This window comes from Microtus oregoni, unplaced genomic scaffold (genome assembly GCF_018167655.1).
Source record: "Microtus oregoni isolate MIOR12 unplaced genomic scaffold, Mior012 000032F_ref0000030, whole genome shotgun sequence".
NCBI lineage: Eukaryota > Metazoa > Chordata > Mammalia > Rodentia > Cricetidae > Microtus > Microtus oregoni.
Window position 1 is genome coordinate 21,846,934 of NW_024543091.1, and position 26,197 is coordinate 21,873,130.

Consider the following 26,197-nt stretch of genomic DNA (forward strand, 5'->3'; position numbering starts at 1 on the left):
AACCATCTCTTCAACTCCATAAAATTCACCCTGTAGAGCACATGATACAGTGGCTTTTTTTAAAAAAAAAAAATTGAGACAGGTTTTCTCTATTTTAAGAAAATAAAGAACAGTAGGCTGATCTTTATTTTCTTAAAATTATACCCCTCCTGAGGGAGAAGCAGGGTTCATTATTTAAGAGTGGTTTGTTGCCCAGTGATATGGCACATGCCTTTAACCCCAGCACTCAGGAGGCAGAGACAGGCAGAGTTCACGGCCAGTTTGCACATTTGGTCTACAAAGCAAGTCCCAGGACAGGCTCCAAAGCTACAGAGAAACCCTGTGTCAAAAAAAAAAAAAAAGTGGTTCATTTTGTTTCAGAAGACATGAGTTCAGTTCCCAGCCCTGGATCAGTCAATTATAACTCCAGCTCCAGGGATCAGACTCCCTCTTGTGATTTCCAAAAACACACCTATACGCACTTGGTATACAGTCACACATACACACACACACAAATAAATCCTAAAAAACAAAAAATACCCTGGAGTGGTTGGGTATTATTCATACCCATAATCCCACCACTAGGGAGGCTGAGGCCAAAGACTGAAAGTTCAAGGTCAGCGAGGAGGTCATACCCACTACCAAAGAGAAGCATAAGGGTGTTGGTTTTTACACACCTAAACCCCTGCCCCAAAGTGTTTTGATAAAATATTCTGGACTAGAACTCCAGGAGTATTTTACTTACTATGTTTGTTTGAGACCACCCACAAAGTGGTCTCAAATTCACCGCACAGTGAAAGATGACCTTGAACTTCTGATTCTCCAGCCTCCACTTCCCGAGTACAGGCAACGTCTGCTTTGCCTGCTGTTGGGAATTGAAGGCGGGCTTCACGCACGCTAGGCAAGCTCTCTGCCAATTGCGCTACACGCCCAGCTCAGGAAGCTATTGTCATTGCTAGAGTTTGGAGTGCAAGGGCCTAGCTACAGGAAGGCGCGTCTCCACTGCCGTAACACAAGCCTGAGTTTCCGAAGATCTATCTTTTTGGATTTTTTCCCACCAGGGTCGTTGCTTACCTTTTGTGTTGTGGGGAGATGAAGGAGACCACAGGGAGGGTCCTCCCCACTCCCACTCCAGTGACAGTGCTTTGGGCTGAAGACCTCAGAAATCAAAGCGGGGGTGGGGTGGGGTGGGCGTGTGGGCGTGTTTTTAGAGAGATGTTTTAGAGAGATGGCCAGCAGATGGCGCTAGTTTACCACCCTTCCCTTGGACTCTGGCGAGGTGGTGAATTGGTTCGTGAAGCTAACCCAGCGGAACTCGGAACTCCAACCTCCAAAGTTGCAAATCCTGAAGACAAAGTCAGGAAACGCTTGTTCGAATTTTTTTTTTTCAAGTAAAGGTTTCTCTGGGTAGCCCTGGTTGTCCTGGAACTAGTACTGTGGACCAGGCTGGCCTTGAACTCATAGAGACGCGCCTGCCTCTGTCACCCAAGTACTAGAATTAAAGGTGTGCACCACCACCGCCCAATTTGTTTGAAATTTTTAAAGGGCACAGAGAGTGATTTTCAAGAAAGAGGACAGAAACGAAGCATTCTGGGTAACTAAAGCCAAAGTTGGAGGATTCGCACTTCCTGCTTTCAAAACTGCAGCCACCGGGAAGGCCAACAGTGGTTGCTGTAATGAAGCAAAAGAACAGACTGGTAAATTCATAGATGAGTTCGTTTACAGTCAACTGATTTTGATCAGAGATGCCAAGACCTTTCAGTGGAGCGGAGCGTCTCACCAAACGGTGCCGGGTCGACAGGATGACCACATGCAGAAGGACGAAGTGGGGTCTGTCCTCTGTGCCGTATGTGAGAGCTGAGTCAAAATGGCTCTGTGGGAATCCACAGATTTGACTCCGTTTTGTCTTGATTTAAAGTCAGAAAATTCAAACCAACTCTTGACCCTCAAGGCCAGATAACCGGATGTTTGATCTATCTTTCATCTCTCATAGATTCTTTCCTCAATCCTTACTCCCCCTTTCAGGCACATTTGAGCAGGCCAGCTAGTTTCCACCATGATTCAGAGACAAGGGCTGGGGTGTAGCTTTTATAGTGTGGTGCTCTGGGTTTGATCCCCAGCTCTGCATAAACGGGGTGTTGCCTCCAACTTTGCTTAATTCCTCTCAAGCTCCACAGACTCTGTTCCTGTCTCCACAGTGACCTTTGCTCTAGCACCCCGACGCTTGAGATCTCCAGACTTCCTATTGATGAGCAGAGCAGCGGGCTTGACCCCTCTGTGTAGCTTCCTGCCTCTGCTGCTTCCTACTGCCATGCCACATCTGTCCTGGTAAAATTCACTCTCAGTACTGAGTGATCAGCCAGCACAGCACTGACGGAGAATGAAAATGAGGGCTTTTCTAAGGTGAACATTGGGTCCGCAAAATAAGCAGGCGCCACAGTGGAGAAGCAAGCCATGAGTCAGAGGCTGCTCTGTGTTTGCTTGGTTGTTTTGCTGGGCTGGGAAGGAACCTGGGACTGAGTGCATTCCAGAGACATTTCTAATTGGTCATAAACTGTACTCCCAGGAGCTAGGCAGATGCTGACCTGAGAGGGCGAATCCAACACAGTACAGTGGTGGCCAAAGGACTCGGACTGACCAGGGACACAGGAGCAGGTGTTTTGTCCTGATTACAAAGAATGTCTTATCTTCTCCAACCCTGACCTATTTCCTGATAGTTTTGAAGTAGCTGGTAAAGATGATAGATTCATCCTATCCCAGTTCCGCTCCCCACCTCCTGATTGTTTGGTTGTTTGCTTTTGCTTTTTCAAGGAGGAGATTATGCAGCCCAGGCTGACCTTGCTTTGAAGTTTAGGCTAGCCTTGAGCTCCTGGTTCTCCATCCTCTACCTCCCAAATGCTGGGATACAGTTTAGGTTTGTGTGCTCCCATGCCGGCTCACCTCATTTCCCTGCTCCAGGATTGCTCTGGCGCCACCCACTGGCCCTGATTTCCTATTTTAAACCCTTTAAACCAAAACCAAATCCTGTTCCCATAGACCAGTTGTTTCTCTCCAAGGAGAGGTGTTACCCACAACAGAGGCCCACAGGCTGAAAAAGCAGGGTGTTTGCAGAAGAACTTGAAAACTGAGAAAGAGAAAGCCTGTCATTTGGAGCAAGGTCAGCCAGACCAGCTGAAGGAGACAACAGACTTGGGAGAAGCCAAGGGACCACTTGGCCAGAACCTGGGCCAGCTATTGTATAATCTTCCTCATGCAGGAAAAAAATAAAAAACAAAAATTGGGACATATTTTAAGTCTTGCTTAGGAGCCCAGAACAGGCTCACAACTCCAGGAATCTCTGCTTTTCTCTGAAAATGGAAACTATGAGCTAAGAGAACAAGCGTGACTGCTGGAGGTGCCCAGACCTGTAACTTAGGCACACTGGCTTGCACCACCTTGCCTGTTTTCCAGTGCCCAAGGACAGCATGGCAGCCTCAGACTCAAAGCCCAGGATGTACATTTATGGACATCTGCCCTGGCTCTGCTGGGCTTCTAGCAAGAACAAAAGCAAATATAAAGGAACAGGGGTGGGGGCGGACTGGGAATGGAGCTCAGTTTGTAGAGGACTTGCCCAATATGCATAAAGTCCTGGGTCTGAATCCCCAGCACTGCATAAAACTAGGTACAGTGATGTAAGTCCCCAATTCCAGTACTTGGGAGATGAAGGCAGAAATACCAGGAGTTCAAGGTCATCCTAAGCTTTATAGTAAGTTTGAGACCAGACTTCACTCCAAGAAACACTGTCTCGGGCTGGAGAGATGGCTCAAAGGTTAAGAGCATTGACTGGTGCCCTCTTCTGGTATGCAGGCAGAACACTGTTTTTTAAACTTTTTTTTTTAAATTATGTATAGAGTGTTCTGCCTGCATGTATGCCTGCAGGCCAGAAGGATGCACCAGATCTCATTAAAGATGGTTGTGAGCCACCATGTGGTTGCTGGGAATTGAACTCAGGACCACTAGAGCCATCTCTATACACAATAAAAAATCTTGGTGGGGGGAAGGAGGGGTTAGAGAGATGGCTCTGAAGTTAAGAGCTGGAGAGATGGCTCCAGAGGTCCTGAGACTGTGGGAACTAGGAGATTTTCTTCTCAGAGTTGGTGGAGAAAATGTGATTTTGGAGACTGGAGAGATGGCCCAGCAATAAAGAGTGCTTATTGCCCTTGCAGAAGACCCTGGTTCATTTCCCAGAACCTACATCAGGTGGCTTAAAACCACCTCTAGCCAGGCAGTGGTGGCACACACCCTTAATCCCAGCATTTAAGAGGCTGAGGCAGGTGGATCTCTGAGTTCAAGGCCAGCCTGGTCTACACAGTGAGTTCCAGGACAGCCAAGACTATAGAGAAACCCTGTCTCAAAACAGAACAAAACAAAACCCCCAAAGACAGGTAGTTGTGGTGCACACCTTTAATTCCAACACTCGGGAGGCAGAGGTAGGTGGTCTCTGTGAGTTTGAGGATCTCTGAGAGTTTGAGGCCAGCCTGGTCTACAAAGCAAGTTCCAGAACAGCCAGGACTGTTTCACAGAGAAACCCTGCCTCCAAAAACCAAAACCAAACAAACAAAAAACTCCACCTCTAATTCCAGTTCCCGGGGATCTGATGCCATCTGGTTTACTTGGGCACCTACATGCATGTGGTGAAAATAAGCCCACACAGGTACACACATACACATAAATTTAAAAAAAAAATCTTTGGCCGAGCGGTGGTGGTGCACACCTTTAATCCCAGCACTCGGGAGGCAGAGACAGGCAGATCTCTGTGAGTTCGAGGCCAGCCTGGTCTACAAGAGCTAGTGCCAGGACAGGCTCCAAAGCTACAGAGAAACTCTGTCTCGAAAAAAACTAAAAAAAAAAATAATAATAAAATAAAAAAATATTCAACCACCTGCACTTGCATGTACACTAGAGGTCCAAAATTGCCAAAGAAATGTTAAGGGACTGGAGAGATGGCTCAGTGGTTAAGAGCACTGGCTGCTCTTCCAGAGGGCCCTGGATCAATTCCCAGCACCACATGGCAGCTCATGCCTGTCTGTAACTCCAGTTCCCGGGCTTCTGATACCCTCTCATAGACATATATGCAAGCAAAACATCAATGAACATTAAATAAAAATAAATTATATATAAAAATAACCTTTAAAAAGAAATAAATATTAATTGCATTTCAAGTAAAATATTGTTTATTTCCTTATTTAACCACCATTTATATGTACGAACGGCGACAAAGGCTTTGCTTACATTTTGTAGAACATGCTGGGTAGTTGTGGTGCAATCCTTTAATCCCAGCCCTCAGGAGGCAGAGGCAGGTGGATCTTGGTGAGTTCAAGGCCAGCCTGGTCTACAGAGTGAGTTCCAGGACAGCCAAGGCTACACAGAGAAACCTGTCTTGGGGGGGAAAAAAAGGAAATAGAAAGAAAGACACAAAGAAAAGAATTTTGTGGAACATGGCCCAGCAATATGCTTTATAATTCTCATTTGCTTCTCAATATTAGATAAACATTAGTGCAGAGGTTGACAAAACCATACAAAAAGAAGTGTGTTTGCAGTCATAGCAAAAACGAACGGCCCAAGCTGCAGAAGTCTACCGAGTCCTTTTGTTTCTTTTTAAAAAGGAATCTTTATTTTGTCATTTTGGGGGCCATGTGCCAGCCAGTATCACAAGATAAGGACAGTAAGTAAAGGCACACAGAAGCAAGCTGCACCAAACAGATCTGTTTAAATTAACACATGACAATCTGTGCAACAGTCTCACAACCGTTGCCACATGAGGTGGACAGAAAGAAACTATGAAGAACCCCAACACCTAGTTGCTCAGAGGTTGCTGACCAACCCCAGAATATCTCAGGGGGGCCACTTCTCCGCGCCGGCGCAGGCCACCCCTGCTTGCCCTCTGTTGCCTCACAGTGGGCACTCTTCCTTGGGCGGTGCCTGCAGCTGGGGACCTAGCTGGGGACCTGGCCGGTGCGCTTTGGAGGTACTGGAAGGCACTCTGGCGGCCTACCTGCCTCTCTGCACAGTTAAAGGTCAGGGCAACTCCCACATTGCTCTTCATGATTCTGGAGGAGCCATCGGAAGTACCATCAAAGCACCGGCCAAGGGCAATCTCCTTAGCTGTACGAGGGTCCTGGTCGGTGACAGTGTAGATACCATAATTGTGGCCCAGAGGGTCCAGGGGTGCCAGCATGGTGTACTCACTGGTGTCATTGTTGACTGCTAGGGGAAGGTGGTTGACCAGATACTCATGCAGCATAGAGTTAACACTGGCTCGGTGGCAGCTGCCCTGGGGGATGACCTTCACTAGTGTGCGGTCTACACGGTCTTGGTCATAGAGCATTCCACTGCACTTGAACTCCAAGCAGGCAGATGAGACATTTGGCTGGTCTCTGTCCCGAGTACTCTTCACATCTCGGATCCCATAGAGCTTTCCCACAGTCTGCCGGTGCGTGCCCCCCATGTTGCGGGATCGTACATTCACCTCTAGGGGTCCCACTATTTTTACCTTGATGTAGCAGGCCCTGAACTCCATTGGCTTGGGCCACCATGCCAGGTAGTCTTCAGTCCAGCTCATGGGGTCATCTTCATTGAAAGGAACCGTGTTGTAGTCATAGTGATCCCCCTCAATTTGATAGAACCTGAAGTGGGGCGCACTGGGCGGTGCCTCTTCACATGCCCGAAGGTTCTCAAAAGCGTAGATGGGCCCATTGCTCTCTTCAGCTGAGTTGGGCCTCGGCTTGGCCATACTGATTTGGAAAGCTGTCTTTTTAACACGTGGATCTTCATGGTCTGTCCGACGGTATTTAAGTTTGTTGAGGTAGGGCTGAGGGACACCGATGGCATTTGGGTTGAATTTAGGAGAAGACTCGACCGCCTCTAGTTCTTCTCCAGAAAGGCTTGCCAAGACATAGACGGAGTAAGCATCGGGGGACTGGTCATCGCAGAAGGCAGGCAGGCAGGCCCCATTGGGGCCAGTGATGACACTGTCAAATCGGCCCCAGGCCCTGGGGTTAGATGAGAAGCCAGTTTTGGGCTCCAGGTTGATCACCGAGACTACAACCCCCTGGATTTGCTCACTAGGCAAGAACCTCTCACTCCGGTAAGTCCTCACCTTGATGAAGCACCTTCGGCTTTCAGGGACATCCAGGTTAAAGAGCCTTCTCTCACGGATCTCCATGTTGCCCACTAGAAAAGTCCTCTCTTCCCTCTTATTCCTCCTCTGGCTTTCAAATTTGAAATCGCCTTCCTCTTCCCACAGTCCTGTGTCTGGGTTGAGCGACCAGAGTTTCATGGCTGACACATGCTCTGGCATCTTCACCTGGTTCGAGTCAAGGTGGACCTTCACCTTGCCAGCATTCAGTGACTCAGAAGTGGCCTCATCCCTGAAGTCCACCGAGAACATACCATATGTTCGAAGGGGAAAGGTGTCTCCTTCATCGTTGATGAAGTTCAGGTCACTCTGGGCAGCTGTGGCCGTGGATATATTCCGAGGATCCAGGAAGGTCACGCTGGCCTTCACCTTTCCTGTGAAAGGCTCCCCATTCTGCCTATAGAAACTTTTGGATGGAATCTCCAGTTCAGCCACAGGGTCTTCACCAACCACCTCTCCCAGGGGGATGATATTGGTTTCCATTGCTTCCAATGTGATGGGCTCTTTCCGCCGAAGCATCTTGATCTCATGGAACACGGCACTCCCCTTTCTGTTGAAGGGCAGCACTTTGGTAGTGTTGACAAACTTCTGCAGCCTGTCCACAAATGTGAGCACCAGTCTCTCTGTATCCTGGGGGATGTGGAGGGTGAACGTGCCCTTGTAGCCAGTCATGCTTACACGGTTATTCCCCATGTACACATGGCCAAAGCGCATGGGTTCCCCATTGTCAGCAGCACTGACTCGGCCCCTAACGATGCTCCGTGTCTCTGTACACCGCTGGCAGCTGCACTCCATGGCTACTTTGGTGGGCAGCGTGTACCCACTGCACTGGATCTCCCTCTCCTCTGTTCTGGAGATGCCACAGCAGTTCTCCACGGCATCCCGGCACCGGATCCCATTGTCTTGCTGCCCTGCACAGGTCTTGATTGGGCAGCGGCCTACATCATAGTAGAAGGAGTTGGTGGCATTCTGGAAGCAGTCGTGGGGCAGCCGGATAAGGTAGCTCTCAGGGGTTGGGTTGCAAGGACTCTCATCATGTGCTAAAGAAGAAATGGTATGGATATTAAAATACAAATTCATGTCTGACACAGAGTAACTCAGGTCAGTGTGTTCTCTCTCTTTCCCTTCCTTTTTCTCCTCTCTCAATTTTGTTTTTGTTTTGTTGAGATGGGGTCTTGCAGAGCCCAAGCTGGGCTCAAACTTATGCTGTAGCCTAGGATGATCTTAAATTCGTGATCCTCCTGCCTCTACCACCCAGGAGCTGGGATTACCAAGTATGTGCATCTTGGTGTGTGTGTTCACAAGTATGTGCCTCCAAGCCAGTTTGACGTGCATGTGCATGTTTGTGAGTGTGTGCCTCTAAGAAAGCTTGCTGTGTGTGTGTGTGTGTGTGTGTGTGGTGGGGACTGACCCCCATGCCTTGTGTATGCTACACAATTGCTTTATCACTGAGCCACATCCTTTCCTTTCTAGTTTTCAAAGGACTTTTGTATCGGCAACTCTGACTCTCATAGAACTTTCTTGGGGGTATGGGGCTGCTACTACTGACCCTGTTTGTTTGTTTGTTTGTTTGTTTTTTGACAGAGATTATCTGTAGCTTTGGTGCCTGTCCTGGAACCAGCTCTTGTAGACCAGGCTGACCTCAAACTCACAGAGATTTGCCTGCCTCTGTCTCCCAAGTGCTGGGATTCTGACCCTGTTTTATACATGCACGGGGAACAGTAGTTACTGAGGTCAGTAGAATAGCAGTTCTCAATGGAGGGATCTTGAAAATGTGTGAAGGTGTTTTGAGATTATCAGAGAAATTGGAGGTATTGCTGGCATATAAGAGAAAGCTATTTGTGACCCATGTCTTGCAGTGCCTGGCACTCTCTACATCCTCAGTGATTTTCACACATCCCAGGAAACATTTGTTAGGTAGAAACCCTGTTTTTGGTTTTTTATTTTATATACATGGATGTTTTGCCTGTGTGTATCTATGCCTACAGAAGCCAAAAGACTGTCCACGGAGGCCAGAATGATGGCATCGGATCCCCTGGAACTGGAGTTACAAATGGTTTTAAGTTACCATGTAGTAATAGAGCCTGGGTCCTGTGGAGAGTAGCCAGTGCTTTTAACCACTGAGCCATCTCTGTAGCCCCAGAAACCCTGTTTTAACTGGGCATGGTGATACGCACTTATAATCCTAGTACTTGGGAGGTGGAGACAGAAGGATCATAAATTCAAGGCCATTCTTGGCCATATAATGGGTTTGAGGCCAGCCTGGGCTATATAAAACATTGTCTCAAAAAACAAATAACAAAACAAACAAGCCTTGTTTAAAGTAATGGGAGTCTGGTGTTTTCCCCATGCCGCTGTCATACACTGGAGTTCTCAATACTGGAGTCAGTACCACATGACTCAATCTAAGACTCCACTTCCCTTAGCTTGGACCAGTGCCCAAAACTGTTAATCAGTTGAGCAAAACAGTGTCTTTGTAACAGTAGCATTCAAGGACTGAACCACCAGGACACCACCTCTGTACCCTTGTCAGTCACATTCATGGTCGCTCTTGAGTAAACACAAAGATAAACTCTCTTAGTTTATCTTTCTAGTTATTGTGCCAAAGCTTTTAGTTACTGACATAGTTCTATTTCGCATTAACACTGTTTTCTCTTTAGTTACCTTTATGTTAAACTTAAAGCAACGTACACATATCTTAGGAAAGAACGTGCAGTTGTTATCTGGAAACTGAATAGTGAAGAATCATGAAAGGACCACTGTGCTGACAGGGTGGGTGTAGCCGTGACCATTGACACACTTCATGCCTCCTCCGCTAAGGCCCTTTGCCATGACTGATCTGAGGTCTATTGCTCAATTTTCTTAGAGTCTGCAAAATAGTCCATAATTCTTCCAATGAATTTTCATTTCCTCTGTTTTGTTTTGTTTTGTTTAGGCCGATTCCTAAGATCTCCAGATCTCCTCTTCCCCCCCCCCCCCCACCACTTTCCAAGGACAGGCTTCATAGACCTTGGGCCTAAAGTCTTTTCCCCTCCTGTTTTCTTCTAGAAGCCAGCCTTAATCAGGTCACCCTTTCGTATAATGCATTCTCAGCTCCCTGCTTCTGTAGCCCCACGATCGGTAACACTTCTCCTTCCACATACACTGCCCCTCATGATCCTCGAAGATCAGGACTTTCCAACCTTCACTGCAAAGCAGGGTGAAGTAAGAAGCTTTGAAGTCAGCATGCCCAGGTCATATCTCAGACAAAAAACAGACTCTTGGGGGTCATTACAGAATATCAGTTTGGGGGCTTTATTTTGGGGGGAGGGCTGGCTTTTTGAGATAGGGTCTCATATAGTTAAAGCTAGCCTTGAACCCACTGTGTAAGAGAAGATGACCTTAGTCTCCTGATCCTCCCTCTACCTACCAAATGCTGGGAATGCATGTGCACCCGGAAGGTGTCTAATTCTATCTAGTAGGGCCTAGGTTTCTATTTTAGCTACATTTTTAAAAATGAATTTCAGGGGCAAGTTGACAGAATCTCATGTAGCCAAAACTATCTCAGATTCACTATACAGCTGCCGCTGACCCTAACCTTCTGTCCCCCTACTTTCATCTTCTGGGTTTTTGTAGTTCTGGGGACTGAACCAAGGGCTTCATTTATGCTAGACAAGTGTTCTTCCAAGTGACAACCCCAGGTCCTGCATGTTTTCGTCTTGATTGAACTTTATTTACATTTACACACACACACACACACACACACACACACACACACCTCAGATGATGGTTCTGTGATAGTAAGACGTAGCTCTACACTGTATCCCAGACGGCCTGGCACTGTGCACATCATTACAAACTCCAAGCTTTTCCTGTCTGGTGATGCTGACTGGAGTTCTCAGCCAGCCTGTTGCAGACCCAGGACCCTTGCAACCCACACGGGCTTACCGATGACCATCAGCTGGGCGACCTTGGACTTCACAGCCCCAGCATCACTCTGTGCCTTACAGAAATACTCCCCTGCCTGGTCCTGCCGCAGATTCCTCAGCACCAGCTTGCTTTCGTGCTTGTAGAGAGAGGGATCCAGCAATGTGTTGTTGTGGTACCTGTAAGGATGAAGAGGTGGAGCCACAGCAGGTTATGGGAGGGAAGGTACACCTGAAGATGTGCCAAGAAGTAGCGAATTGGAGATGGTTCACTTTCACTCGGCCTGCCCAAAAGCACCTGTTGGCTGGGAGTTGAGAAACTGCTTTGAAGCCCCAGCCCCACCTCTTAATTGATGGGGAATCTTTAGACAACAACCTCTCTGGGTTACAGCTTCCTGCTCTCCAGCTGACCTCCCAGAACCGTTGGCATTCTGTACAAGCTAGTGGCTGTAAGTGCTCATTGGAGGGTAAAGAACTCACTCCCAGCACTGGGGATTCTGACCTTGCTAGGGGAAGCAAGACCGAGGAATCTTGCTGATTGGCCTAAGAACATGTGTGTTAGTACCCTAAGGTCAAGAGACATTTTGGAGCTGGGGATGGTGGCACATGCCTTTAATCTTAGCACTTGGAAGGCAGAGGTAGGCGAATCTCTGAATTTTAGCCTGCTTGGTCTACAGAGTGAGTTCCAGGAAAACCAGGGCTACAGAGAGAAACCCTATCTCAGAGAGACAGACAGACAGAGAGAGGAAGAGATATTTTGGGAGAATGAGCTGAACTTTGAGGCATAAGAGGACTGGCTGGTTGTCTGGCAGCCTCCACCCTGCAGGCCCCACTTGTAAATGCCATCATTCAGATTCTGCACTAGTCACCCACGGCTGCCTTTATTCTATCAGCCATGGCTACTGTTAGAGACACAAGGCAAGCAAGCTCTGATTTCTAAGAGAACTGGGTGGGGCAGCCAGCAGAATACCCACCAGAAGTACTTGTCAGGACTGGGTTTCCCTGTGGCCTTGCAACACAAGGACACACTCTCCCCGGCCCGCCGTGCTTTCGTCTCAGGGTTCATGACAATGTATGGAGTCTCTGGGAAAGAAGATGAGAAACGGTGTCTGGGTTTCTTATTTTGTGACAGACTCTAGAGAGCCCCTGCTTCCCCAGGGTCTTTGATGACACTGAAAGTGTATGGTGGGCTGGAGAGATAGCTCAGAGGTTAAGAGCACTGGCTGCTCTTCCAGGGGTCCTGAGTTCAGTTCCCAGCAACCATATGCTAGCTCACAATCTATAATGAGATTTGGTGCCAGAACACTATATAAATAATAAATAAGTAAATAGATAGATAGATAAATAGATAAATAAATATTTTTTTTAAAAAAAAGTGTATGGCTTTATTCTATCCCCTGCCAGTCTCCAGTGCTCCTCTAGCACCCAAAGGAACTGATCCCCAGATTCCCCTCCTCCACCCTCTCCATCTGGGGCCTGCTCCCACAAACTTCTCTGGTAGCATCTGGATGGGACAATGGAGAATTCAGTGGACCTCACACCAGCCACACTTAAGTGCTGCAAAGACAGAACTAATGGCCCCACCCCCACTCATGCATTATTCATGATCTTCTGCCCCCCAGCAGAACCTTTCTTTTTTCTTTCTTTCTTTCTTTCTTTTCTTTCTTTTTTTAATTATTATTATTCTACACCATTTCTGAGCTTCCCAAGCTTCTCTCTGATCTGCAAACCTTTGTGGTAATTGACTATTTTAAACAAGGTGGTCAGAGACATCCTCATGCCTCGGGGTGCTGGACCTACCAAAATCTGGGAGAACACTCTGTAGTGAGTCACACAACAAGTGCAAAAGCCCTGAGGCAGGGATGGGTCTGTATTTGAGAAGCAGACAAAGAAGCCATTGTGGCTTTAAGACATTGATTCTGCATAGTGAGAATTTTAAAAGAAGAAAGATTAGGGAAAGCCAGAGGATACAGGGCCTGTGGGTTTTACACTGTGTGAGCCAGGAAAGGAGCTTTCAACCTTGCATCCCCTCCTGCCACGGGGCCCTCGGTCACCTGCCCTCACGAACTCTGCATTGACGGTGGCTGACTTCAGGCCAGTCTTGGGCATCGTGAGCACAATTGGAGCAAACTTGGTCTTGGTGATTTTCAGGATGCTCTTGCCGTCAGGACACAAGCCGGGAACTTGGAACCTCCCTCTGCTGTCTGTCCGGGTCAACATCTTTGGTGCCTTGGCCAACAGGTAGACAGTGGCCCCTGGAGCTGGGGCACCTCCAGGAAGGGAGATGGCCCCATAAAGCATGAAGTCCTGGCACATGCAGGCGTCGCAGTCAGCATTCACCTGGCCCATGGGACAGGTCAGGTCACAGGCTGTGGGACAAGGAGCCAATCAGCAGAGCTTTATGGATTCTGACCCATCTTCACCCCATCCCAGCCTGTGTGTTCACACATATTTTTTTTCCTCCTTCGACCTTTCTTAACCCTTCTAGCCCTGCCTGGATGACTAATTCCTATCTACCCTTCAGATTTAGCCCAGGAAACGACATCCTCTCCTTCCTTCCTTCCTTCCTTTCTTCCTTCCTTCCTTCCTTCCTTCCTTTTTTTTTTTTTTTTGTGTGTGTGTGTAGGATTAAACACAGGGTTTCCCTATATAGTCCTGGCTGTCCTTGTAGACTAGGTAGGTCTTGAACTCAGACATCCATCTGCCTCTGCCTCCCAACTGCTGGGATTAAAGGCATGCATCACCACTGCCCAGTTGATTTCTTTTAATTTTATGTGCATTGGTGTTTTGCCTGCATGAATATCTATGGGAGGGTGTCAGATCTTGGAGTTACAGACAATTGTGAGCTGCTATGTGGTTGCTGGGAATTGAATCGGGATCCTCTGGAAGAGCAGCCAGTATTCCTCACCACTGAGCCGTCTCCCCAGCACCCCCCCCCCATCTGATTTCTTAAGCTGTGATCATTGACAATGCCCTGTGTTCACAGCTGTCCTGTACGTCTCCCATCAGAGCAGTTGACATGCTCAGTTAGTGGTAGACTCAGTCTCACACTGACCCTCTAGCCTGTCCTTCAGGCTATTTCAGCTTCACCAACACAGAGGGCCAGTGCCCACAGGGGGGCAGGTACCTGTGCAGGCCGGACTCACACAGAGCTGGCCTTCCTCGGAGGCCTCACTGCACAGTGACACTGTCTGTGCCAGGCAGGTGCGGGTACGGGTCTGGACCCCAGTGTGACCACAGGCAGCTGAGCACTTGCTCCAGGGCGACCAAGGACTCCAGATGCGCTCTGAATCTCGTCGCAAGGACCCTATAAGATGAGAGCAGAAGTCACTCTTCCCTCTCCAGGGGACTGGGTCAGGAAGTCTGACCCCAACGCTGTTTCTTCTCTGCTGAGGGAGCACAGGTCCCTATTGGCATCATAAATCTCACTGATACGTCTATTTATTTCAATGAATTAATAATAATTTTGAGACACTCTCATGTAACTGAGACTGGCCTCCAATGTCTGATCTTTCTGCCTCTACCTTCTGAGTGCTGCAATTGTAAGGAAGCAGGCTACCGCTTGTCCAGTTTAGGTGTTACTGGAGATGAAACCAATTGTTTCGTGGATGCTAAGCTAGCACTTGACCAACTGAGCTACATCCCAGCCCTACAATAATTTTTTATCCGAATAAGGGAAGTCAAAAGTCTTGAGGAAGTAGTGTCTCTGACTTGCACAGAGGTAACATATGGGTGAAAGGTTTCTGGGTTTTGTTTGTTGGTTGGTTGGTTGGTTGGTTGGTTTTAGCCTGGCACTGTTGCCTTAGGATCTCTGTTGTTGGCAGGCCATCATCCTCCACTAGTGTGAAAACATCACATGTTCCCTGCAGGCAGGCTCCCTGGGAATTCAGGGCCTATAGTTCACAATGACCTGGAGAGCCAAACTTCTGGATAGCCTACCTCTTCACCTCTCTTCTGCGAGGCTCAGCCCTTGCTAGAGAGACTAGCTGGTCTCCCAAGACCATAAAATCGTCATAGCATCAGGGTCTGCGGCATCAGTCTGTATCGACAGGTAGAGCCTGAGGGGCAGGGTACCCATCCAGAGTGCAGGCCTGCGGCAGATCACTTAATATCTGTACTCCCCAGTGCATGGGCGGAAAGGCATATAAAGAACACAGATTCCGCAGACATGGACATGGTTCAAATCCCTGTGTAGCACTGAGCTGTGTAGCTAGTGGACTAACTGGACTTCTCAAAGCCTTGTATATCCTGTTGAGATAGCAATCCCTCAAAGGTCAGCTGTCAAGGCTGAATAGTGAGGGTAGTCAGCATCTTGAACACATTGAAGACATTGTAGCCGCAGTTGGCATTTAGCAAATCTGGGCTCAACTGCTTCTTTCATTATCTTGTGTAAGCTTCATTGAAGCCCTCAGGAATAGAGGGACACACCTATAATCCCAACACTTGGAGGCCTGGGTCCGAAGATTATAGGGGCTACTTTGAGCTACATAGTAAGTTTGAGCAGTCTAAACTATGCAGTGAGACTTTATATCAAAACTTTAAAAAAAAATTAAAAACTTTTAAACCCTAAAGATACACTGTTACTCTTGTTCCACATATAAGAGGCCAGTAGCTGTAATTTCCAAACAAGAGGATCATGGGTTCAAGGCCAGCCTGGGTAATTTATGAAGAGTCTCTCAAAACAAAAATACAGAAAAAAGTTTTTAAGAGGACTAGGAATGTAGCTCTGTTAAAGAGGACTTAACCAGTATATGAGGGGCCCTACGTCCAATCCCTAACACTGAAAACATGTGAGAACACAAGACTAAGAACCCCAGAATCTCGTCTAAAATACACACACAGTTGCAGCTGGGCATAGAGGTGCATGACTGCAATCTCAACATTCTGGAAAGAGGCAGGAAAGTCAGGAAGTTCAAGGATAGCCTGGGCTACATAATGTTTTCCAGGCCAACTAGGGCTAGACCATCATGTTCCCCCTCAAAAAAAGGAGGAGGAGGAAGAAAGAGAGCTGGGGGATATAGCTCATAGAATGCTTGCCATACATAAGGTAGTGGGCTGGAGACTCAGCCTGTAGGCTTGCTGCCACATTGCCTAGAATCCCAGCACTCAGGAGGTGGTGCCAGCAGGAGGTTCTGAAGTTCAAGGTCATTCGAAGCTACTTAGGAAGTTCAAGGTCAGCCTGGGCTACTTGAATACAGTTGCTTTAGGCTCCTTTTCACATATTTATAATCCCAGCTACTTGGGACAGAGGCAGGAAAATCACAAGTGTAAGACCTGCCTGAGCATCTTAGTGAAACCCTACCTCATTCCTTAAGAAATAAATAAAAGAGCAGAAGGCCGGAGATGTAGCTCAGTCGTAGAGGGCTCTAACATAATGTCCTAGATCCAATCCACAGTACCCCCAAAATAAGTAATGGAGAAATAAACAGCACAGTTATACATAGTAAGCTAGAGATTCAAACCCCAGAAGTTAGACCCCAAGCGCCATCTTCCCTCCTGAGTCACTGGAAGTGAACCCAACAGGTTGGCTGGGACAGATCTGGGGCTCTTATCACATTAATGACACTCAGTGGCTGTTAAGAGACTGGAAGTATATACAGGAATGTGCTATTCAGATCCTGGCCTCTCCTGTGCCAAGGCTGCTGGGAGGAAGGACTGGGGCCATTCAGACTCACCTGGTGGGCAGAGGAAGCGCACTGTATAATTGGAGCAGTTCTGGCCTGGTCTCTGTTCCCTGTTGAGGCACCAGAAGCCCTCACGGGGACTGCCATGAACCACCTGGCCAGTGCTGCCCGCAGGCATCCAGTCAGTGGTCCGGGCCTCTAGCCGCAGGGGACGGGCACACACACGCTCCCCATAGTAGAAGCGAATAGCATCCAATCGCTCATAGTCACCCTGCCCACCTGGGTGGTCGATGTTAAACCAAGTTGTCCACTCACCAGGACCTGAGAGACAGAGCCAGGTTGAGGAGGAACCATCCCTGAATAGCTGGTGAACTCCAGCTAGCCTTTCCTGATGCATCCCTGAGAACCCTCCCTGTTTCTGTTCAATCCCCATTTCCCACCCCCATCCAACCCCTTATTTCACCAGCAATTCTTCAGTCCCTTCTGTGCCTCACAATGTGGAGCCCTCCATTCCAGCCTCATCAGCCTGGTGGACCATGCTAGGGACTTTCTTGTCCACCTCTCTTTCTCCCATCCTGTCCCTTTCTTACACTGTAGATGGGGTAAAGCCTTTTCCATGTGGCTTGGACCACAGCATTCTCTGGCACAAAACATCACTTAGAATATCGGTGAGACTTCTGTGTTATTTATCCACCCTCGTCTACCCCTTTTGTCCCCACCAGCTCTAGCATGTTAGCACCCCATTTCTGGAATACATCAGGCAGCTTCCTGACTCTGAACTTTCTTGTGCTGCACTCCCCTGCCGGGAGAGAGCAGCCAAGTGTCTTGTTATAGTTTCTACAGAACCCTAACATCCTCCCCAGGCTTCAGAGACTGACCTAGCAAGCTCAGTGAGGACCCTGTCCCGACCCTCCCTGCTCCAGTGAAGACTCACTGTCCGGGGAGTCAGCCGGCTTGGCAAAGGTGTTGGAGGTCCTCTTCACAGGCCGGACTCTTCTCACTGACTGGGTAAGCATCGTCTGACTCCCTGCATAACAGAAGAAGAAGAGAAGCCAGGGCTCCCAGGGTTTGGAGATGCAGAGTTGGTCTGGAGAAGTGGGCAGCCTGAACCCTGAGCATGGCTCCAAATCCCCAGGCTGTGCCACTCACTACTGTGAAACCCCAAAGGCTTTATTTCTCAGCCTGTTTCCCACAAAACACACAGCAAGACTGACATGGAGGGCTTGCCCAACAAATGACAGTTCCCTTTTCCAGTCTTGTTCTAGAAATGGAGGAGCAGCCAGGTGATGGTGGCGCACGCCTTTAATCCCAGCACTCAGGAGGCAGAGGCAGGCGGATCTCTGTGAGTTCGAGACCAGCCTGGTCTACAGAGCGAGTCCCAGGACAGGCTCCAAAGCCACAGAGAAACCCTGTCTCGAAAACCAAAAAAAAAGAAAAAGAAAAAGAAAAAAGAAATGGAGGAGCAGCTAGACTTGGTGGTACACACTTGTAATCTCAGCACCCGAGAAGTGGAGGCGGGAGGGTCAGAGGTTCAAGGACAGCCTTGTCTACATAGTAAATTCCTGGTGAGCCTGATCTACGGGAGACCCTGTCTCAAAGAGAAAGAGAAAGAGATGGAGACACTAGATTTAGAGGTGCATGCATTTAATAATCTCAGCACTTGGGAGGCAGAGGGAAGTGGGCCTCTCAAGGCTAGATTGGCCAACCAGGCTATATAGTGAGACCCGTCTCCTACCCCACTCCCTAAAATAAGAAAAAATGGGAAGGGGTCAGAAGGAATGGAAGGGGGACAAGAGAGGCCAATGAGAATTAATTTCATCAAGATATACCACACATATATGAAAATGACATAAGGAAAATCATTATTATGCATATTTAGTATATACTAATTTAAAATTTTTTTAGGGCCGGAGAGATTACTTGACAGATAAAGGCACTTGCCACTAAGCCTGACACCCTGAGTTCAATCCTAGGGAAAGAGAACAGACTCCCAAGTTATTCTCTGACCTCCCCCAACACATACACAAAGGAATAATTACATAAATCATTACATAAATAAAAATTTAAATGGCGTTATCAGATACTTCAGGCAGCTAGTAGGTTGAGATTCCTGCTAGGGAGTCTAGATCAGTTCCAGGGGAGATGGAACCTTGTTTTCCTTTTCTATAAAAATGGAAACACTAATTTCCCCTTCATAGGGTGCTGCTGGCCCCAGGGTCTCATGAAATGAGACAGCAATATCTCTGGAGGGGGCTGCAGACTCTGTTACCTCCTAACTAACCTTGGATAGACTGTTTAAGCCACTTGAGCTGTCCTCATAAAAAGAGGACAGTAAGAGTTCATTTATAAAATCCTCAGAACAGTGCCTAGCATAAGTCGTAAGCTATGTTACGATAAATAAATGTTAGCAAGATATTCTAGCTCAATGCCTGACACAAGGGGTGCCAGTCCCTTTCTCTTGACACGCTGGCACTGAGAGCCACCATTCCGTAAAGGACTCGGTGAACCTACTTGGCCGGGGGTCTTCATTGTTCCGACCACACCCTGAGTATGAGCAGAGGGCCTTCAGGACAGGGGCAGCCTTCTCCAGCCCTTCTCTACACACAGCTGGGTTGAGGGCTCCAGAAGCAGGAGAAAGGCGAGCAGAGGCGAAGGCAATTAACTCCCAGGCAAGGAGCCAAGTCAGAATTCTCTGTGCTGCCTAATTGGGGTGATGGGAGCCCTTTTAATCAACCTAATCTGATTTCCCCTCAAATGGCTGAATGTTAATCATCTTCACAAACAGCAGCTGCCAAGGTGGAAAGGGCGAGGCAGAAGGCGGGCATGCACGGCGCACTGGCGCTGTGCAGGAGCTGCCTTTGTTCCTGCATCTGTGGTCACGAGCCTGCGGGCATGTGAGGGGTTGTGAGCAGTTTTTGCATCAGCAGCATGATTAGAAATGAGAAGAGGCCAGGGAGACGGGAGAGGGAGAGTTCTCCATAGGAGTGCAGACACCTCAGGCAGTCAGAGGCATCTTCTTTCTGATCTTTGGGTCACCTCTGGGAGCAGAGGACAAGGAAACCAGGACAGGTTCTGGTGTGTCCATCAAACTTGGCTTCGGGGTATATAGGAAACTGGGTTTTTAGGGCCAGAAGTATTTTCATGCAACTGAAAACAGACCAGCCCCAAACGTGCTTCTGAGAGCTCTGTGTTTCCCCTGTGACTCTACTCTACTTTGGCTGCCAGGAAGCTCAGAGCTAAATTTGGTGCACGGGGGCAGAAACTTTCCTAACTTTTTTCTTCCTCCCCATGTGTAACTATTCATCCTGGACCTCTGGTTCTGTTCTGTGAACTTTAATACTAAGTACGATCTCAGAGTTGAGGTAGGAACAGAGTATACGCTATCAATCAATCTCAAGTCTTCAGGCCAGGCAGATGTGTAATTGGGTCCCAGAAGAGAAACGACTTCACTGCGGCAGGAAGAAGCTATGGGAGCAAGCTGAGACTTAGTGCATACCGAGCACAGTGGTGAACTCCAGGACCAGGAAAGAGAGTACCCAGATCTTGGTTGCTGCCATCTTTCCCTCAGGCCACGTAGAAATATCACAGAGAGGTGATGCTGCTTCACCAAGTTGGACCTGTGGTTCCCCAGGGTTGTCTCATAGAGCCAGTGATCTACAAAGAAGCAAAGGGAATCATAACCCACATTTCTGGGTCACTGCTTTTTGGTTTGCTTGCTTGTTTTTGTTTTTGTCTTTTTTGAGACACGGTCTCCTGTAGGCCAGGCTGGCATCAACTTCAGTGTGCACACAAGAATGACCTTGACCTTCTGATTCTCCAGCCTCCATCTTCCGCACACTACCAACCAAACTCCATTCCAAGCCCGAGTTACATCTCTCGCGGCTCCAGGGTGAAGATAGATAGAATGGAGTCTCACTGAAGTGACATCTGCTTGAACAGCCACACTGAACTGTCTGGGAGATGTGGAACTGTGCCAGGTTCCACAGCAGACAGGCCGTACAGGAGAACAGCGATAAAGAAGGTCCTTGACAGTAAAGGGGGCCTGGCTTCCCTCCAGCAGCTGCCGGGTAACTTACTGACCACTTTCAAGACCCAGGCTTTTGTTCTGCAACCCTTTGACGGGGTTCATAGCTTTGAATAGGTTTACCTATGAAGGCCATGCAGTCCTGGCCCCAGCAACAGTAGACCCTCCTACAGGAGACAGGCAGGCTGAGAGTCACCCATGCCTCAGTCACACCACCTCCAAGAACACATTCCCAGATGTGCACGAGCCACAGCTGGAACCCATTCTGGCCTGTTTGTTTTCGACCTGGCTAGGAACACCATAGCCAGGAGCCAGCTAAAGGGAACTGGATGGGGTGCATAGTGCGAACCCAGGGTTCCCAATAACTGGGAACATAGAGTCAGGGCTGCAGGACTGGGGAGAGGTAAACATGCCCAGACATAATGTCAAAGAATGGGTATGGTGGCCTGGGCTCCTCTTGGCTGGATATCTTTCCCCTGTAGTTAGAACCAACCCAGAATCTGATCTAAAAAAAAATCTTCCCCTCCAGCTGCATATGATGACTTATACCTATAATCCCAGCCCTTGGGAGACTGAGGCAGGTATGGCTGTGAGCTGGAGGCCAGCTTGGGCTATTACAGTGAGTTCCAGAACAGCCTTAGGTACAGAGCAAGACTTTGTTTATTTATTTTTAAAGTTACCTTCAAACACCAAATCCGGTGGTGAAAGAAAGGGAAGAAAACGTCTCCTTTCTGGAAGAAAAGGAAGAAAAGAGACAAACAAATCCACAGCGCAGACTGTCTAGCCTTGAAACCGCTGTACCAGTTGGTTCAGGCTATTCCAAGCTCCCGGGCTCTGAGCATGCCTGCAAAGCCAGAGCCAGCTCCAAGGTTGTCAGAGAGGCCAGGTTGGCTTGAGGCACCTTGTGGAAAAGCCATTTCCCATCTGGCAGCCAACAGAGAGTCTCTCTATATCCCACCATTTCCTTCCAGTAGGCCTGACACTCAGGCTCCCCAACCGATGCTTGCCGGAGCTCCTGGACAGTGCACAGTGGCCGTCCACAGAAGGAAAAGGTACAGAGACCAAGATGAGGCCATGGGGGGGGGGTGACTTCAGGTGGGCAGGACCGAGGAAAAACTTGGATAATAAGGGGCAAAAGAGGAATGTCGAACAGAAAGGGGGATCTTTTGTGGGAGATGGGGTAGTCAGCCAGCAAAGAAAGAACAAGGAGGTGTCTACGGATGGGGGTAGGAGCAGAGCCAGGCAGTGAAATACAGGGGTGGGGTAAGAGGGTTGGAGCTCACCGTGTCCTGAATAAGGCTTTTAGCTGGGGGTCCAAGTCTTCTCCACCTCTCCAGCCGTCCAGCCGCAGGCCCTTATATAGCACAGCTGGTGGCTCAGCCCGTGGCAGCCAGCCACGGGAAGAAGCAAGGAAACCAGATCTGAGCATGAGGCTCCCTCCCTTTCCCCACATCCCCAGCAGCTCACAGGGGCAAGAATTTAGCATCAAGATCCTTGGGGATGTGAGGGCGGGGTGGGGAACGATACCATAGAGCAGTGATGGCCCAAGTGGGCCATAGCCTGGGCATAACAGTCTATGTCAGAGAAACAGGGGTCAGGAGGAAGGCTGGACATAGGACCCAGTCCTGGGAAAGGGCCAAAGGGAATTCTCCATCTGGGCAGCATTTCATAGCTTGGGATGGTGTGTGCTCGCCTAAGCTTGGTCTGCTGATCCCCCACATTCCCCAGCTGGCCAGCCCATGCACGACAGGATCTTAGTACATACTCCAGGAGTCTCTTTGGCACACAGGTCACCTCGTCTCTATGGATGAGGGTGTCTGGTCTGAGCTGGGTAATGACTCAGCTTCTTTGGCCTTTGAAGGAGCACTCAGGGACCCTCAGAAGAGATGAGGGACAAAGAGTCCGGGGTACAGGATATCAACTGGTAAGAACAGTTCATCTTTACCCCTCCCCACTTTCATTTGTGTGCCTCCCTGCACTCCCTGAGTCCAGAGAGATGCAGGAAGTGAACTGCTTCGAAATCCTGCCAGGTGTGTGTGTGTGTGTGCACGCACACACGTGTGCATGTGCACGTGTGCATGTCTGTCTACCAGCAAGTCTTACCACATGAAAGTGACTAAGCAACTGCCTATACGGTAGAGCTTCTTCTAGCTTCAGCCTGAGGATGCCTGTTGTCTTAGGCTGTGCCTATCTAACTTCAGCATCTTAAGAAACAGCTAGAAGGGAATGAGGATGTAGTGCCATTGGTAGAGCACTTACGCAACCTGAAAAAAAAAACCTGAGTTCCATCTACATAAACCAGGTGCGGTGGTACATACCTGTAATCACAGAACCTGGGAGATGGAGGCAGGACAATCAGGAATACAAGATCATCCTCAGCTATACAGAGAGTTTGAAGCCAGCCTGGGCTACATGAGACCCTGCCTCAAAAAAACAAAACAAAAAACACTCAAAAGGCTACTAAAATCTAGGCATGTGGGAACTGAAGGCTGGAGAGATGGCTCAAAGCTTACGAGCACTTACTGCTCTTCCAGAAGACTTATATTCAGTTCCCAGCATCCAAATCAGGAAGTTCATAACCAACTGTAATCCCAATTCTAGGTGGGTATCCAACATCCTCTGACTCCCATGAACACTAGGCATGCACATGGTACACACATACTCATGCAGAAGAAACCAGGTTTCTTAGCCCCACACCCAGACTTTCTGACTCAGTAGAACACGAGACTTGGCTTTGCAATGGAGCCAGTGGTCCTCAGACTGCATTCTGAGAAGAACTGGTTGAAAAGGTAGAACCATGGCTGGAAGTAGAAGATGCAAGGGGAGTCTCCTGAGTCCTGCCTCAGATCACAGCCTCATCCAACTGGCCTGGCCTCCCTGATGGCCTCCATGCCATCACTTGGAGGTGGAGGCCTGTACCTACAGCTATCCACAAGGTCACTCCACAAAGCCTGACTGAACCCTTCTTCATGGCAGGAGGCGAGCTTGGCTGGGCAGTGGGAAGCCACAAGAAGGATGTTGGGTTCGTCGCATTTCTCATCGCTAAACCAGGATAAGAACAACAGGAGAGAACGGGTTTATTTTGGCTCACAGTATAAGGATACACAGTCCGTCATGGCAGAAAAGTCATGGCAATAGGAACTCGAGGAGGCTTGTCAGATCACACCCACAGTCAGGAAGCAGAGAGAGGTGGCGGCTACTGCTTAGCCCACTTCTTTATTTAGTCCAGGATCCTGCCACAGAACAGTACCGCTCACATTCAGTGAATGTGGGTCTTCTTACCTCACTTCCAAAACTTTCTTAGACACATGCCCAGAGACTTAGTGATTTCAGATCCTTACAATCGGTATTACTCATCACTGACATAATTGTACTCAGAGGAAAGAGCATCTCATGGGCCCGTTCCCACAATGCATCAGTTCAGATCCTCTTGTCAGGTCTGTGTGGGCGCACGTGCTCAAGTCTGCTTGTATCTGCCTTTCTCCATGTGTAAACAGAAACCTGGTTTCTCATCCGGGACAGGGGCTGAAAGGAAGGGCAGAGAGAGGATGCTGAGCAGCAATGGCTCTGGAGTTGACATGGGACACAGGTTTGTTTGCTCTTTCTTTTCTTTTCTTTTCTTCTTCCCTTTTTTCTTTCTCTGTTTTTCCAATACAGGGTTTCTCTGTAGCTTTGGAACCTATGCTAGAACTAGCTCTTATAGACCAGGCTGGCCTCGAACTCACAGAGGTCTGCCTGCCTCTGCCTCCCGATTGCTGGGATTAAAGGCATGTGCCACCACCACCCAGCCTTTGGCTTTTTCTTATGGGGCCTGTTTTCCAATCCAGGACGCAGCCCTTAGCCAACAGGCCCTGTAGTAAGCTGGCCCCAGTCTGGCCCCACTCATCAGAGCCAATCCATGAGGCGGCTTCAGCTAAGGCTTGGTGGTTTTGCTTTGCTTGTTCTTTTGTTTTTTGAGAAAGGGTCTCGTGGCAACCTCAAACTGGCCTCAAACCTGGCCCCAGATGACCTTGAATTTCTGATCCTGCTACCACACCTCCAGAGTGCTGCAGTTACAAGAGTGTGCCAGGCTGGGTTTATGCAGTGCTAGGACTCAACTCCAGCACCTGGCGTGTCCTTCACCACGTCCTCAGTCCTCACTCAGCTCAGGCTGTGCTAGCAGATGTATGAAACTGGTAAAGCCCAGGCGAACGGGTCTGGGGAATAGACAGACAGGTAGAGAGAGAGACTGAGCTATAATAACTAAAATAAAGGACAGGAGTAACACAAGAACCTGGGCTTCAAAGATCTAGTCCTAGTCCTGGAACTTTCTGATTCATGAACTTGGACTAGCAACATCCCAGGTAATCCTAGGCCTCAGTATCTCCAATCTTGCCTTAAGAGTTTGGGGCTGGGGCTGGTGAGATGGCTCAGTGGTTGGGAGCACTGACTGCTCCTCCAGAGGACCCGGGTTCGGTTCCCAGCACCCACGTGGCGGCTCGCAGCTGTCTGTAGCTCCAGTTCCGGGAGATCTGACATCGTTCTACCAATGCGCATGAAATAAAGTTAAAAAAAAGAATATTCTTTAAAAAAAAAAAAGAGTTTGGGGCTGAGTGAGCTCCTTGCCTCCCCCCACACACACCCCAGGCAGCTCTAGGCTAGCTAGGTCTGTTGACACATGGAGACATAGCAGGCAGGAGAGAACAGAAGAAGTGGCCCTTCGCGGCGTGCTGTGGGGCAGGAGGCTGGCTAGAAAAGCGGGAAGACTGCTGAGGTTGGTAAGACAGCTAAGATGTACCAACAAGGTAAGACCCATGGCAGAGGAAGGCATAGGCTCCCCGAGTTTTAATCCAGCCCTGCTGTTTGGGTCCCCCCTAGCTCCTGCCCTGCTCCTCTCCAATGTTCCCATCAGTCTCTTCTCAAGTGCAATTGAATTGTGAGCTATATACAGCTGGACTTGGGGGGATCTGAGCATTCCCAAGCCTCTCATCCAAGATCCCCCTCTGATGAAGAGGCTGCTGCTCCCTCAGCCAGGACCCCAGAACAGAGAGGGCTTGGGAGGCAGCCATAGGCCTGTACTACGCAAGGCTTGGCCTGAATGGACCCCAAAACAGACAGGGCTTGGGAGGCAGCCATAGGCCTGTACTATGCAAGGCCTGGCCTGGATGGATCAGCCATCTGGGACGTCTGCAGGCCAAGCTTGTCGGCAAACAGCTTCAATCCCCTGCCTGGGACACACTGGAAATTCATTCATCACCCCCACTCCTGCCCAGGCAGGAGAAGAGTTTGGGGCCCAGCTTAGCTGGCCTTCTGGGGCCAAAACCCTTGGTCAAGGATCTCCACTCTGCTGTTGGGAAAGGAGCTCGGCAGGGAAGGTGGGGTGGGCTGACCCTGATGACTCCAGAAGAAGTTGTTGTCTGTCTCTAACACTCTTTAACGACACCACCACCTCTTCCACCACCACCACCATGACCATGGTTGTCCTCCTGTGGCCTGAAGAGTCTTTACA

General features: G+C 48.9%; 1 protein-coding gene across 1 annotated transcript; it reads right to left on the reverse strand.

Annotated features, from left to right (window-relative positions):
- Positions 1-5,629: 5,629 nt before the first annotated feature.
- Positions 5,630-20,278, reverse strand: LOC121466135 (cartilage intermediate layer protein). The gene is made up of 8 exons (XM_041679691.1): positions 20,182-20,278; positions 17,620-17,712; positions 16,737-17,006; positions 14,189-14,368; positions 13,116-13,430; positions 12,036-12,144; positions 11,084-11,241; positions 5,630-8,196 (listed from the first exon to the last, which is right to left on the reverse strand). The coding sequence occupies exons 1-8, from the start codon at positions 20,240-20,242 to the stop codon at positions 5,816-5,818; spliced, it is 3,567 nt and encodes a 1,188-aa protein (XP_041535625.1). The 5' UTR covers positions 20,243-20,278; the 3' UTR covers positions 5,630-5,815.
- Between the last annotated feature and the right edge of the window lie 5,919 nt (positions 20,279-26,197).

Coding starts and splice junctions, on each gene's coding strand:
- LOC121466135 (XM_041679691.1), bottom strand. CDS start 20,242: ATGGCAGCAACCAAGATCTGGGTACTCTCTTTCCTGGTCCTGGAGTTC. Junction 17,713..20,181: donor GGAGTTCACCACTGTGCTCG/GTATGCACTAAG, acceptor TCTGTTATGCAG/GGAGTCAGACGATGCTTACC. Junction 17,007..17,619: donor GCCGGCTGACTCCCCGGACA/GTGAGTCTTCAC, acceptor TCTGTCTCTCAG/GTCCTGGTGAGTGGACAACT.